The sequence below is a fragment of the Eschscholzia californica genome, unplaced genomic scaffold (genome assembly GCF_041429995.1).
Source record: "Eschscholzia californica isolate CP2 unplaced genomic scaffold, dmEscCali1.0.p SCAF_1, whole genome shotgun sequence".
Classification (NCBI taxonomy): domain Eukaryota; kingdom Viridiplantae; phylum Streptophyta; class Magnoliopsida; order Ranunculales; family Papaveraceae; genus Eschscholzia; species Eschscholzia californica.
Window position 1 is genome coordinate 21,515,195 of NW_028238198.1, and position 16,946 is coordinate 21,532,140.

The window sequence follows — 16,946 nt, forward strand, 5'->3', positions numbered from 1 at the left end:
GGAGTTGGTTTGGAGCTCCATCCCTCCAAAAGTTGTACTTTTTGGAGGGATGGAGCCCCCTTGGAGAAGGTCTTAGAGCATCTCCAATGGTTCCCCTCCAAATGAGCATCTTCTCCAAATTTGGGACTCACTTTTGGAGGAGCTCTCCAATGGTTCCAACTCCATCCACACCTCCAAAACATTTACTACATTATTTTAATCTAACATTTAAACAAAAACTCATTTACTACATATATAGTAAATTAAAAAAGACATAATAATTATATTAAAAATTACTAATATATTAGAAAAAAAATACAAAAATGATTGCATGAAAAGAAAATAAAACTAAAAATAGATAAAAAAAAAAATACATTGCACTACTTAAACTTAAACTACATATTGTAATGAAACTCAATTAGTACAAAAAAAAAAATTAAAGCAGGGACTTAAAATGATTAAGTAAGAACTTATACAATAAATTAGGACTAAAAAAATAATTTAAAGGACTTAAACTAAACACATAAAAGCAAAAGGACCAAATAAAAAGTTCAATCTCATATGGAGAAGGTGAATAGTGCCCCTTCATGTTTGAAGAAGCACTATTCATGGTTCTTCAAATCTTTGGAGATTTGGAGAACCATTGGAGAAGGATTGGAGCTCCATCCCTCCAAAAGTTGTACTTTTTGGAGGGATAGAGCTCCCATTGGAGATGCTCTAATAGATAAAAAAAATGTCCGAGTAACAAAGGGAGTCTGTGGTCTGGAAGTTGAAGTGAAATAAGGATAGGTGGGTGTTAAAAATAAAAATGAAAAATTATTTGGTTTGAAATTTGGAGCAACCACAGGTTGAAAACTGGTGTCATCGGCTCCTACTAGTTGGCCCATGTGGAGAGAGAAATACTCTAACCAATCGGACAACCATATAAGCTTTTTCGGCTTGTAGTCGGCCTCAAATTTCATATCAAATAGCATTCCTCTTAAAAAAAAATGTAGTAGCTAATTTGCTTTAAATTAGAAATGATTAATGTGATTAAAAAGATTTCAAAAAAGATATGAGATTAGATGGCCAAACTTTATATATACAGATAGTGACATGATATCTAAACTATTCTAGTTGATTATAAAGATCTTGTGAAGATATAACTCGAATTTGGTCAATGTATAACTCGAATTCGGTCGATGGACATGGATAAGGAAGCAGTCCCCTAACATTTACACTAACATCACTAGACAAATTCTAAAATATCATATGGTACTATTTAGACTAAAATCCCAATATTTAAGAAACAATAACTCCATCTACTTGCCAGTTCGGAATTTACTTATTAGAACAACCTTCTAACAACTTCTTTTAATACCTTCTAACATGTTAGGATGGCCTCCCTCACTTTATCACTCTATAAGTACCATCTCTCTCTCCCTCTATAACTTCATACACAACTCCAAAAACTCAACTCATTGGTCCATACTTAACAATTCCTCATGGGAACTTTAAGCCAATCTAGTCTCACTTCTCTTCATGACTCCAACTTACTTGGAGCCAAAAAACAAAAATTTCATGGGCTATCTTCAACATTACAATTTCCCTATGCTCAAAACCCATTTACACTTTCTTCTTTTGCACAAAAAGGTAAAAGAGACCGACCGCTTAAACCAATGTCAGCGCTCGTTACAGATACAGATCCGGAAACAGATACACATACGGGTGTGGGTATGGACCTAAAAGTTACGATTCGAGATTACTCCATGATAAAACCATTGATGGAAACTACAAGAAGAACTATGTTTCTTTCAAATATAGATCAAGCTGTTAATATTTATACTGGTGGAATAATGTTTTTTTTAGCTAATCCAAAATTTCCACCAGAAGTTATGGCAAAAAGACTAGAAATTGCATATAGGAAAGTACTTGTTCACTATGATTTTCTGGCAGGGAGGTTAAGGTGGAATCCAGAGCAAGGTCGACAAGAGATCGACTGCAACTCAACCGGGGCTGGATTCGTTACAGCTTCTAGTAAGTTGTCAATGGCTGAGCTTGGAGATTTAGTGTGCCCTAGTCCTCATTTTGAACAACTGGTTACTAGAAAATGGGACAACATATGGCCAAAAGATATGCCCCTCTTTATCATCCAGGTAACCACAAGTCTCTCACAGAAGTGGTACAATTACTTAGGTAGTGTCTGTCTTATTTTTGTTGTCTGAATATGACTCGTATGAGTTCGACTTGTTAGACACTGACTTGCCTATGTCTAATTTATTTGGACTAGAGATGATGTCAATCTTGAACGGTCCGATTTTGGTCAAATTTTTCAACGCGCCACATCAGAAGAGTGACTGGTTTGGGACTTTGGGCATCCTCTAAGTCACCCTCTATGTAACTGGAGCGTTTCCTCTAAGGAGACATTTTTATAGGGTTAGTGAGAGTGGTCACTTTATCATGTAGATACTATTAAAAATCTTCCAACCATATCAAAAGACTAATCAAAACCGAGGGTTGGAAAAATGTAACTGATTTTGGTTAAACTAGATTGATTTGAAGGGAGAGATAGAGAAGTTTTAGCACATTTGATGGCCTGCCCTTGAACTTTGTAACCCGGACACCATTTAGTAATATCTAACTCATACAGAACCATGGGTTAATAGCATTTATGTTAACATCACTATATATAACAAATTTAAATATCCAATTTTTGTTTTTTGAGTACAAAAATATCCAATTTTAAAGATTTGAAAATGATGTTTGTGACAAAGAAAACACTATTTGCCATGACAAAAAATAGGTTGAGTGGTCGGAATAAAGTAAATTGTTAGATGTCATGCTGATATCACGTGCAAAAATTATTTTGGCCGGCTAAATATCATTATTATTACGACAAATAGTAAAAGTAACTGGTGCTTTTTGAAGACTTTATTAGATAGTTGGAGTGTTTAATATGAACTTTTTTAGGTGGACTTTTTGTTTTCTCTATACGGTTGTCAATATTCAATTATACCATCTTAGTATATTCTACATGTCAGCACTTGGTTGTCCAAGTGTTTGATATTGTTGACATAAACTCCAAAATCCTAAAGGTCCCAAGTTCGATTCTCAGAAGACGTCTCCCGGTTATCGTGTTTATCACATCTTGATTATGTAACAATGCTATGTAATGACTAACGTGACGATGTTTCGTTTATTTCTTTATATAGGTAAATAGTTCCTTGATATCAAAACAAATATATGAATATAAATTTTCTTACTTTCTATACGTTTCATTAATCTATCTACCTACATTTTTTTTGGTAGGTGACAACATTCAAGTGCGGTGGAATGGCTTTGGGGATAAACTTTAACCACACAACCCTAGATGGAATTGGCCTTAAAGTCTTTCTAGATCATTTAGCCTCTCTTGCTTCATCCCAAACGGATCTACTTTACCCTCCTTGCAATGATCGCAGCCTCTTAAAAGCTAGATCTCCGCCATGTGTCACATTACCGCACCCTGAGATGATCGATCTAGGTCAAAACACATCTCGAGGTTATGATACGTCTACACCCGAAATTTTCATATCCAAATCTGATAACTTACAACGCGAGTGTCTATATCTAAGTGCTCAAGACATCACGAACTTAAAACAGGAAGCAACAAAGAATATGCCTGGCAATAGCAATGGCATGACGAAATTCAGTTCTGGTATTATCACTAGCTTTAACGTTCTAACCGCACATATATGGAGATGCATGGCTTTAATGAAAAACGTAGAAGAAAATAAAGATAATGAGAAAGTATCATCAATTTTGTTTCCCGTTAACATAAGATCGAGGTTAAGGCCTAGGCTTCCACCGTCGTATACGGGTAATGGCATCATTAGTGGTTACGGTATGGCAACATATAGGGAACTCAAAGAGCGATCTTTCTCGTATATTGTGCAGAAAATAGGAGAAGGGTCATGGAGGGTGAAAGATGAGTATGTGAGATCAGTTATTGATTGGAGAGAATTACATAATGGGTTTGTGAATGCTGATATATTGTTGACATCCTGGTGGAAATTAGGGTATACTGATATTGAGTTTCCATGGGGGAAAGCAAGGTTTTCTTGCCCAACAGTGCATCCATGGAGCAACATTGTGATATTACTCGAAGATTCGACAAAAGTGGTGCATAAAGGTGTGAATGTTTTCGTTTCTCTACCAAGGAAGGAGTTGGACAAATTTCAAGAAATGTTTTATAAGTTCCTTAAATGATGATGAATTACTTAGTTACTTTTATGTATTATATGTGTGCTCTATAACTAAAAACCAAGCTCTTGATCTACATTTGTGTTCCATTTTATTAGGGTTTTGTATAAGTTCCTTACTTGATAATATATATTAAGTCACTTTTATGTAACTACCTAGTTTTTTTTTTTCTTCTAGAGAAGGTAAAATAGATTCATTAAGGAGAAGGATAAAATCACAACCAAGGTGGAAACCAAGATGGTTAACCAACCGAGGCACCAACACTACAACAACCTAAAGGAAATTACATTAGACCTAGAGCCTGTTTAAGACATCCCAACTCCTAATATATAGGCTAAAAGGAGTTGTACTATTCCAATCTTGATTACAAACCCAATAATGTAACTACTTAGTTACTAGTCACTTTTACCTATTTTGCCACAAAGTGTGTATCTAACTACGAACAATGTTTCTTTCCTATATATTTATAAGAAAAAAGAGTTCTGGCTTAAGTGTAGTTCTGGCTTAAGTGCACGCTACATTATTATTCAAGTTGGAAAATGTTCTTTCCTATATATTTATTAAGAAAAAAGAGTTCTGGCTTAAGTGTAGTTCTGGCTTAAGTGCAAGCTACATTATTAATCAAGTTGGAAAATGTCACTCTGTCCAGCGCTTATCTTTTTCGGTTGAATCCCGACCGAGTATGTATCCAAATAGAATCTAGAGATAGAAAGTAGTTTAATTTTTCTCTCTAAATTCTGACCAGACACATATCCTGACCGATTTGGTCAGGGAAAATGTCGAGCAGAGCAACGCAAGTGATTCACTTTTCCTCTAAGTACCATTTGCTTTTGGTAATTGTCCAAGGGACCTAATATTGCAGCTAGACTTGAACTTATCATATCATATATCTATCACCTCTATTCAAATACTAGTTTATTCTTGGCCATGTTTCCAAATATAATTCTCTTATAAAGCTTGGTCCAAAGGACAATCTTCTTTATTCCCAAAGTTCCCATGTACATTTGACCAGGGCCATGGCTGAGAATTTAGGGGCCCTGTGCGAAAAAAATTGGGGGCCTTTCTTACGATAAAAAATTGCCAGCGAAAATTGAACAATAATGAAGATAATTTGGCAATACATCTTACATATGAATCCAAATGTATTTTGAAAAAAATATATTTAGAATAATTTTTTCGTTTTAAATTTCATTTTATTGGAAAATCTAGTCTAAAATCCACAATAACTTAACAAAAGAATTTCTTTATTCGAAAGAAATATTAAACTTTTGTGGAATACTTGGATCTTTATATGATTGAAAGAAAATAATTTCTCTTTACAAAGTATGATTAGAGTCTAAGCAATTTTTTGAATATGATGTATTTTGCACATTGTTAGAATTTTTTAAAAACAAACAATTAGAAAAAAGTGTAATGGAGCATAAACAAATGTCTATTTAACAATTGTCCTCTCAATTTACACAATCATAAAAAAAATCCAATGCTTTGCAAGCAGTATAACTCGAACGTGGCTTCTATAGAAACGTAAGACACTTACCAAGCGAGTTGCAGAGAGATTATGTTTTTTCTAGCTATCACTAGTTACCTATAAGTTAAACGCCGGCATGTTATAAAAATCGGGCCCTTTGTGGTGGGGTCCAATGCGCCTTGCCCGCCCGGGCCCATCCACGGCCTGCATTTGACTATGTCTCCTAGTGCATGCAAGTTGCAACTTGTTAGTGGATAAGGACCACGGTTAGCAATTGTCTGGTGCATTTGGTCAGGGACTCAGGGAAAAATCGTCTTTCTATGCACGCAAAGCTAGAATTCTAAGTCCGCACTGACTAGTTTAAAATCACTAGAGAGTACACTTTCACTTGTGACATAACTATATTTGACAACTATAATTGAAAGATATATTCTGGTTAATATTATTTCGAGAGATGCTATATGTACAATTAAAAGTCTGGAAATAGTGTCTAGATCTTATGTGGCAGTCTTGGGAACAGGGAGTAATATTAAACACCACAATCTCAACTCTCATCTTCCAGACTCCCGGTCACCTAGATCTGGACACTATTTCCAGACTTTTAGTTGTACATCTATCATTTCTCTATTATTTTTCTATCATTATTCAACATGTATAAAACTTTTCAATCCAAAATAAGTTATTTCTAAACCTTTACATGATAACAATAAGTTTGAGATACATTTTTATTTAATGATTGAAGCATCATAGAACATAAGAAAATTTAAATGTTTGTGTTTTTATAGAGAAGCAATAGATGTAATAGGTAATTTAGGGAAAGAAAAAAATATAACATTAGCATGGTTTGGTTGTAGAATTTTGAAGTTCAAAACTTTGTCCATTTCTCATGGCTTTGGTATTACACTGTGGTGAAAGTGTCTTGATTATGGGTTGATATCTTACCCGGTTTACAACCTCCAACCCATTTGGACCCGTTAGCAGGGTTGATCACCGAGGCATGGCTAGTATACGAAGCAGGGCTCTGAGGCAGAGTTGGACACTGAGACAGAACTGAAAATGCGGAGCAGAACTTATGTCGGTTATTTTTGTTAGCGTATCCATGTGCATTTCAGTTTTAGAAAGAGAGAGTCGGTGAGGTGGTGTGTCGATGGGATTAGGGCTTTAGTGACTATATAAACTAGAACCCTAAGAGATATCTATGTCGAATTCTCAGGAATCTCTTGTGTTACTTGTTTGCTTATCATAGTGGAAATCATCATGTCGTTGTCGCGGTGGAGTAGGTCTTATCAACCAAATCGCGTAAATCTCTTATGTTCAGTGTGATTGTTCTTTATTTCTTATTGCTTTTCTTCAATTACTTGTTTTCGTCATAACACTATGTTTGTTTTGTTCTCACACTGTGGCTCCAGATGTTTGGTTGAGCTTACTTATTCACAGTAAAGTTTTATTTTATTGTCGAGGCCTTTCAAACAGTTGTTTTTCTCATTCGTCTTATTTGGTAAGCCTATATTTCTGTTCATCTCTACTTTCTTTTAGTTGTCTTTATTTTTCTCATATATGTCTTTATGATGCTAAGTTCATTTTAATTTTCTTTGTATTTTTCATGGTTACAGTATTCACTATAAAGATTTCAAATACCTTGATCGCTAGTGTCCAGTCGCATCCATTGTATATTTTTCATTATGAGAGTCGATCTTTTTTTTGGGGGGGACAGCTTATGGCAAGGATAACATAGTCATAAAAAGTTTAGTCTGTGGGTCGTCACAATCCTCAAAAAGGCATGGGCATTTCAACCACCGTACCCGAACGAAAAACATTATTGGAGAAGCTAATATAAGTTGGATAGGAAAATTTATGAACCTAAAGCATGGGCAACTTGTTAACCTAAATTCAAGTGTTATTGCCTATTGATATATGTTCTTTTCAGTCCTATCTGTCATGTTTGTATCTGGTGTTTAATGTCTCCTAAGCAACTCCCCTTGAGGCCTTGACCCGCCCCTTAATGTATGAAGTAATTATTAAGGCGCAATTTTGAAGGTGTTTCTTTAAAGTGTTATTAGCGCCCTCAGTAAATGTTGAATAAGGACGGTGAGAAAAAGGGACTCCTGTAACGCTCTTGGAGCCGCTTTTAAATTTACCCATTATTGAGTATAAATCATATTTGTAGATATTTTTATTTTTATTTTTAGGCTTCTCATCGGTCCAGCCACCCTATTCACAAAGACTAACTATCTCAGAGTTTATATATTTTATTTTACTTTTCGAATTATACTTCTTAATTTAAAAACTATTCGACCTGCAACCATTAAAAGAACCTTGTTGAAATCATAAATATTTCTTTAGATCTTGGCCCACACTTCAAACAAACTTCACTAGACTAGAAATGGGGATTGAACGACGTATCTCATAATTAGTAATAAATTCTATTCAGTAGTAGATAACCATAAGACCAACCTACTGTAAGATTTTTTTTTGACTTCACGACTTCTTTTATTAATTCTTTGCCCCAACCCAATTTTTCCAAGGGAAACCACAAATCCTTCAGCCTAATTACTAAAGACTTTGAAAGCCTAAATCCAATATTTTGGATGATATTCTGTTTAATAATGGAGTCAATGCGACAAAAGACCAAAATAATAATGGAATTTTGATAAAAACAAAACTGGATTTGAATCGATGCAGACCAAAATTATACAAGTGTCCATAACATATTAGCTATCGAATAATGATCAATTGCATGTACACTTCTTAACTCTTAAGTCCTCTTTTTTTTCAGACGGCCCGGATTATATGACTAGATATTGAGTTACTTGCCCATATGACTTGATCAAGAGACGCTAAGCTCTCCTGGTTGGTGGTTCAACGGTTACAGAGTTGCCTATGCATCCAATGTGTTACAACACAAGGATATAATGCTTTGATAAAAGAGCCATCAAAATTTATACTACAACAAAAGCGACTACTTCTCAATTAAATGGTAGATTCTCGAAAATGGATGTCTTTTAATAATGGATTTCCAGACAAATTATTATACCAAAAGCTAGAACAACAAGCAGCTTTATCCTCAATCTCAAGTTAAAATTCCAAAATGGAACAAGGTTATCCCGTCGAAGGTCTCCTTCTTTTTATGGGCTATAGTGCATAATGTAGTCCCCACTATGGATAACATCATCAAGAAAGGCTGCACGACTCTTAATTGATGTTGTCGTTGGGAATCATCAACACATCTCTTCCTCACTTGCCCATTCACTACTAAAACTTGTTAGAGTAATGTATATAATAGTTAGGATTTGTTTTGTAATTTGTCATTTAAGGGACTTTTAGCCTGTATCTTTACTATATATTTGTTATCTTGTAAACCTAGTTCAACTAATAAAATCTATAGCCTCAATTAGAGTATTTATCTCTTCTTCTTCTCTTTGAATATTGTTATTGATTCTCACAGGGTATCAGATTAAAGTTCTTCAAATTTTTCTATGGTTTTATCTAGAAGAGGAGAGAAGATGAAGGTTGGGCTACTCGGGTTTTTTTTTGTGAACGCGATTTAATTGGGTGATTTTTTACTGGTCTTCAAGAGGGTTGGTAAGAAGATTTAAGCTGGGTATGTTTGGTTATTCTAAAGAAGGTAGTTTTGAGTTTTGAGTTTGGTTGGGACTTGATTTAGTTTTCTTTTAGGGGGATTTGGATTTGGTCATTTTCGGTTTTTAGAAGTGGTTTTGTGAAGGGTGGTATTGGATGTTGGTTTGAAGCAATTCTAACAGGAGGTTTGGTTGGTGTGTTGTGGGAGAAGAAGGGTACTGTTTGGTTTGAGTTCTTGCCTGGAAAACTCCTTTCTTCAGGGGATCGGTTGGCTGCCGCAACAAAATTATTTTCTTCAAGGGACCGTTTGGCTGCTGTCGGTAATTATCTTCTTCCACCAACCAATTCTTTCATATTTTCTCGTTGCAGATCTGAAATTTCTTGCTACGCAGCCACATGCTATGTCCACCTCTGCTCCGCAAGGCCCTTTAGCTTCTAAGTCTTCTAGTACTACATTAGACTCACTCTCAGATCAGTTCCAGAGATTCTTAGCCATGCAGCCTCATGTCTTGTCCTCTCTTGAAGGTTTGTTTTCTCCCATTTCTTCTTCAAGTATGCCTTCTTCAGTTTGGATTTTTGATTCTGGAGCTTCTCGTCATATGTCTCTTGACTTATCATCTTTTGTTTCATTAAAGCATATATCTGATTTTCCAGTCTGAACTACCGATGGCAGACCAATGTCATTAGGTGGTATTGGTTCTGTTATTACACGTAATCTATCTCTTCAGAATGTTCTTCATGTTCTCAATCTTACTCGAAATCTTGCTTCTATTAGTCAGTTGTGTGATTCTAGATATTTGGTTTTATTTTCTTCCATTGGTTGTTATGTACAGGATGTACAATCTCTGAAGTTGATTGGACAGGGTGTAGGCATGGGGTATTATATTTTGTAGAGAAGCTGCATGTACCTGATGTTGCAGCTTCCACTCTTGACTTGTAATCCTTCTGTTTGAGTCATTCCTCTTCTAGTTTTTGCTTATGGCATTCTCGTCTTGGTCATGTTTCAGCATCTAGGTTAATATATTTAGTGTCTATTGTTGCATTATGAGATTTGCAGGTTAAGAACATTTCTGATTGTAGTGGTTGCAAACTTGCAAAATTTTCCGCTTTACCCTTTACTTGGAGTTTGTCTGTTTCAGTTAAACCTTTTGATTTACTTCATTCTGATGTATGAGGTCCTTTTCTTGTTCCCACAAAAGGAGGTTCTCGATACTATGTTTCCTTTATTGATGATTGCACTCGTTTTTGCTAAATTTTTCTTATGAAACATCGTTCTGAATTTTATGATATTTATCAACAGTTTCGAGCCTTAGTTAAGACACAATATTCCTCTATCATTAAGTGTTTTAGATGTGATTTAGGTGGGGAATATACTTCAAATTGGTTTAGTGAATTGCTTGTTATGAATGGAATTGTTCATCAATCTTCGTGTACAGATACTCCTTAGCAAAATGGTGTTGCTGAAATGAAGCATAGGCACATCGTTGAAATTGCTCATTCCTTGCTATTGTCTGCCTCTGTTCCTAGTGAGTATTAGGGCGAAGCTGTTCTCACTGCGGTAAATTTAATTAACAGATTTCCAACTTTTCATTGTTCTGGTTTGTCTCTTATTTCTTGGAGGAGCAAGAAACAGACTGTTGTATCTAGATCATCCACTGAAGCTAAGTACCGTGCTATGACATCTACGACAGTTGAGATAGTTTGGTTACGTGAGTTACTTGCAGACATGGGTGTTTCCATTCCATAGCCTACTCCTATGTATTGTGACAATCAAAGTGCTATCCATATTGCTCATAATTCAGTCTTTCACGAACGCACCAAACACGTTGAGTTTGAATGTCACTTTACTCGGCATCATTTCACTCAAGGCACCATCAGTTTGTCGTCGGTGTCATCCACTATGCAGACTGCTGACTTGTTCAGAAACTCACACTCGGTTCCATGCTTTCGTTTCTTAGCTAGCAAACTCTCGATGTTTTTCAACACCGCACCGTGAGTTTGAGGGAAGGTGTTAGAATGATATATATAATAGTTAGGGGTTGTTTAGTAATTTGCCCTTTAAGGGACTTTTTGTCTTTTATCTTTACTATATATTTGTTATCTTGTAAACCTAGTTCAACTAATGAAATCCATAGCCTCCATTAGAGTGTTTTTCTCTTCTTCTTCTTCCCTTTGAGTATTGTTATTGATTTTCACAAAACTTGAAAATTGATTAATCTCTCTCAACATCTCATTACTAGCAATTAATCCATTTTTCAGGTTTTGACAAAGTGGAATCTGAAGAAGGTAACAGATAGGAAATCCTTCGTCCGTATATACATCCCTCCTGCCATTGTATGGGCTACTTGGTAGGAGCGGAACAACCGATTAACGGAGAAAGGTTATGATAAAGAGGCTTCCATGGAAAATATAATCACACAAGTGAATTGATACATTATCGGGCTTGTAGTCAAGAATGGAGTAGTACAACTCCTTTTAGCCTTTAAATTAGGAATTGGGATGTCTTGAAGAGGTTTTAGGCCTAATGTGATTACCTTTATCTTGCTCTTCTTTTGGTACCTTGGTCGGTTAACCATCTTGGTTTCCAAAATGGTTGTGCTTTTTATCTTCTCATCGATGAATCTATTTTACCTTCTCTGAAAATTGGACTTAAGATCCAAACTTAATAAAAAAAATAAGTTTTATCTCCATTTCTTGAAACTCAGATTTTTCCTCATGCAATACAAAAGTATATCACTAATTTGTTAATTGTTTAGTGAAACTGTAAGTATGTGTAGGAACATAATCATTTTTACCTAACATAAACTAAGTTACATGAAATTAAACACTAAAATGTGTAGGACTATTTACGTTTTGTTTAATTCAGTAAAATAACGGTGTCAAGTAAAACTAATTTGTTTGGTGATCCAAAAATACAATGTCATGCAAAAGACGGTTTTATTTTTGTGTATTCTAAAATTATTTGTCGATCTTGTGTTAACATTGAACTTATGATGCTATCAAGTCAAACTATTTGTGCTAAATAATGTAGTTGGGCTTTAGGCCATTGTCTTGTTGGGCTATAGGCCCGGTCTTGTTTCAGTTTGAGTGGGCAGTTATTGAGCGTATCACATCTTTGATGTATCAATGCCAAATGTAAGGACATACGTAGATCGTAGTCTACTTCCAAAAAAAACAAAAAAGGAAAAATAAACTATTTGTGCTAAAGCAGTAAAGCACTCCCATTCACGCTTGAAGAAATTTGAAGGGATCTCGTTAGGGCCGGCGCAATCGACCCTCTCATGCTGAACACCACAATTTCTGATTTCATTGATTGGCTGAATAGTAGTGAGCATGTGACCTAACTTCTCAGAGATAATTTAGGATCCTACCATTTGGGTTCGGACTTGTGTCTTGTGGTAAAGGGTATTGCTAAGGCAATGGTCCGGGGGTGCTTGGAAATATTTGGTGGTTTTGTTTCCTAAGAGTAAGGACGCCCTCTTTTTTTTTGGTTGAAAGGTAAGGACACTCTACGTTTGGATTTGACTTTTTGAAAAGGGTCTACGGGTTTTAAGTCCAAAATAAAATTAAAAAAGGATTAAGGTGTAATCTTCTCAGAAAATATGATTTTAGTCTTTTTCCTTTTTGGAAGAAACATTGTTGATACATAATGTGTTATATATGATACATAAAAAAAATGAAATAAAGTATGAAACTTTAACAATAAATAACACGTTATTTATGAAACAAAACAAGAATCAATAAACAGAAAAACACTGTAACTTTGACATCTAGACATACTTTAACTATACTAAATGTTTTTTGTTGTAGAAATATACGTAATTGATACTAAATAACCTGTATATTGCGAAACAGATAGTAAATTTGAAATCAAACGAAAAAATCTAAGAAAGAAAAAAAAAGAATTTGGAGATTGATTTTCAAAAGTGGGTTTTTTCTTATATAAAAAGGTTATAATAGGTATTATGATTAAATAGATATGATAGAGATCTGTTTTTTCTATAGAGATGGGTCAATTTGGACTAAATATCCATTATAATATTATTTTGGCTTCAAATTCTATATTAAAAATTAGGGTGGACTAAATGTGTGTTTAGGTGTAGATTTTTAGACTAGGAACCCAAAAGATATTTTACAAAAAGATTATTTGATGTCACTTTTTTTTTTGAAAGATTATTTGATGTTACTATGTTAGGACAATTTGGTCATTTTTCATCACAATTACAATAACGGAAGTCCTATAGGGGCCTCCCAGTTTTGTTGAAAAGACCTCTCCTTGTGAATTCGGTGCGAGAGCCCACCGAATTCACAAGAGACTATTCAGTACGTGCCCACTGAATTCACAAGACACCATTCAGTACGAACCCACCAACTTCACAAAAATGGGTGCCCTTCTAACAAGAATGGACTCGTACCAAATTTCAATGGACTCGTACCGAATTTCGGTGAATTTCACAAAAATAGACTAGTGGAGTGGATTTAGGTGGGCTCGTACGGAATTGTGAATTCAGTAGACTCATACTTAATTCACAAGAGGGGTCCTTTTAACAAGAATGGGGGGCGAGAGACTCACATGGAATAGTATTACGGACAAAATCGAAGAGAATACAACCAATTTCTACCATGAATAATGAGGTGTTAGGGTTTCAGCTGGGAATGGAGATAGCGATGGAAATGGGTCTCTCTGAATTTATAATAGAGGGGGATGTTAGGGTTATCCTAAACATGATCTCAGACGTTAATCTTAAGGTGCCATGGAGATTATCAACTTTAATCAACGGCCTACTGGAGAGGATAAGTGGATCTTCAATATCAATTAAGTATTGCCCAGAAATTCTAATATCGAGGCACATAACCTGGTGTCATCGGTGTTGCATCCAGATTAGGTCTTATTTGAATGTTAAGTCCTTGTAGGTAACCGGTCTTACTCGTTACTCCATTTTCACGACTCTTTTGGGTCATAGACTCTGGTCTGTACCTTGTAACCTTCTTTTATTTTATTGCTTTTGACTTGAGAAAAAAAGAAACAAGAATTGGGCGCCCCTATAAAACTTCCCTTAAAATAAATTCTTGCATCCTTCTGTTCTGTATACAAAGTCTTGCATCCGTCTATTCTGCATTGCGTCATATGTGAGTCGCTTCATCTGTGCAGCTGCTTTAGATTTTGTAGGGAAAATAAATTCAGCAACATGTAGATCCGAGGGTTGCATGATTTATCTATTTTTTGTTGAGAAGGTTGCATGATTTTCTTGTGCTGTATAATTTGTTTTTTCCTCATTCGTGCAAGGCTAATGGCTTCCTTTAAGGATTTTGGTTTGAACATCCTAATACCATTAGCAAATTTTGGTTTAAGGCCTCCCATGAATGTCCGCACCAAGGCTTTTGGTATCCACCCTTGAACATGATTACCTAATCTTTCGAATTTCCTCTGATAGTCATGTAATGATCCATGTTTTTCACATCTTGAAAGTGCTTCGTAAAAAATTTTGCAATCCATATGACCAAACCTTGCACATAACTCCTTTTGAAGCTTAACCCATGTCATTTCGTTACCTTCTTCTTCGAAAGCTCTTCGCATCCATTGCAACCACTGGTTCGCCTCACTTTCAAGGTTAAGGAGGCCAATGCCACCTTTTGTGCTTAAATATTACTTTGATAGTCAAACAATTGTTCCACTTTTGCGAACCACTTCGTAAGATCTTCTCCACCGAATTGAGGAAATTCGAACTTCGTTGCTTTCGACGAGAACCTTGGTTGGTGTCCTTCTAAATTCTCTCGGGTCTCTTCTCGATTGGAGTGAGAACAATCATTGTTATTGTTATTGTTGTTGAACATCTCTCTATTTGAGATCAATGCTTCAGACATCATATCGATTCGTTGCTTCCATTTGTTTAAATTTATTGGTAATACTAAGTTAGACTTGATTGAAGTTGTCTTGTACTGCTCCACACGAAGCCCCCAAATTTTCAACATCTATTTGTTAGTAGTCATATGAATGATCCTAATAATCGTGCAATTTTAGGTCTCAATCGGAGCAACGAAAGAAACTTTCAAATGATTAGGGATTGACCAATTGAATAAACCACAATTTGGTTCAAATTTCTCTTTTCTTCTGCATTACATATATTTACTTTAAATAGAATAGGGAAATAAAAAAAAAGGGTTTTTTGAGCTTACCTCCTCAAAATTAATTGGTAATTGAGTTTACCCCCTTCGGTAATTGGTAATTGAGTTTATCCCCTTAGACGTATTATTAGTGACAAAAACACAAAGTTATGTTTGACGTACATGAAATAATTGCGATTACCAAGAACAACTATTCTTCAATATGATTGCCAGTAGAGATTTTACCTCATTTTATTGTTTGATTTGGTTGGGAATATGATTAGTAAAGGTTGATTTTGTTTATATATTATTTACTTTATGATTTTATTATCACATACCAAACACATCCTTAGTAATTTTGACAAAAAATTTAAATTTGAGGGGGTAAGCTCAATTACCAATTACTGAAGGGATTTTTGAGTTTAAGGTCCAAAAATAGGGGGGTAATGAGTCATATATCCACTCCTAAATCAATAAATAAAATAAAACCAAAATAAACCGAAAATGTAAAATAAGTCCAAAAATTAACTATTTGGTGGGCCCATGCATCAATCCTTTAATTATGTCTCATTTTTGTCCTTTCATAAATATTTTTTAACCATTGGTAAACCAAAAGTTTATACTGGTTAAGTTAATAACTCTTTCCATAAATTTTATGAAAGAATATTTATGTTGGATATTTAATACCAATCTTTATTTCCATAAACATTTAACCAAATCAGTGGATATTTAACAAAAACGAGTTGCCCTAAAAAAAACGAGTTTCTATCTATGTAACTATATATTCTTTGAATTCAAGAAAGTATATTATTTCTAAATCTGTTGTATTTGATTAAAGTAACCTACCAATTCAATGTATATTTTACCTAAAACGAGATGCTCAATCCCAAAAACAAATTTTTCACTCTGTAACTCTTTGTTCTTTGAACTTCAAGAAAGTATGAAGTTTTGATTTGCGTTTTATCTCTACCTCGATCTAATTAGACATCTACAAATTCGTTTGTGAGGTATGTCCAACTTAAATTGATCGTTAGAATCTATAAATCTCTATTACTACAATTTCTATTACTACAATCTTCTTAAAAAATTTATTTATTCTAACACAAAACTTATATGTAGCATTTTTTATCACTTTTTGGTAAAATGTGAATGTTGAAATCTGTATCAATTCAATATTTTTTTTCACAAAAATGTTTTATAAAGAGAAATTGTGTTTGCTACATTTTCTGTATTCTACTAGCATTTTTTACATTCTATTAGCATCTGTTATGAATTTGTTACAATAGGTTAAAAAGCAAATACTATTTTGTTAGCATCTTATTGATTCTAATAATATTTTTACATTCTATTAGCATATGTTGAATGTATTTATTACAGTAGGTTAAAGTGCAAATACTATTTTTCTAGCATCCTATTGATTCTACTAGCATATTTTACATTCTATCAGTATCTGTTGGATGAATTTGTTACAGTAGGTTAACAAATACTTTTTAGTAATTAAAAGGTATAAGGTGAAATTGTTTTTGTTACATTTCCCGTATTCTACTAGCATTTTATTGATTCTGGTGACATCTATTATGAATTTGTTACAATA

The 16,946-nt window shown here is 34.6% G+C and overlaps 1 protein-coding gene across 1 annotated transcript; it reads left to right on the top strand.

Moving 5' to 3' along the window:
* The first annotated feature begins 1,289 nt into the window (after positions 1-1,289).
* Positions 1,290-4,351, top strand: LOC147565104 (acyltransferase GLAUCE-like). Its single transcript, XM_086651610.1, has 2 exons — positions 1,290-2,114; positions 3,268-4,351. The coding sequence occupies exons 1-2, from the start codon at positions 1,464-1,466 to the stop codon at positions 4,204-4,206; spliced, it is 1,590 nt and encodes a 529-aa protein (XP_086507736.1). The 5' UTR covers positions 1,290-1,463; the 3' UTR covers positions 4,207-4,351.
* The last annotated feature ends 12,595 nt before the right edge of the window (positions 4,352-16,946 follow it).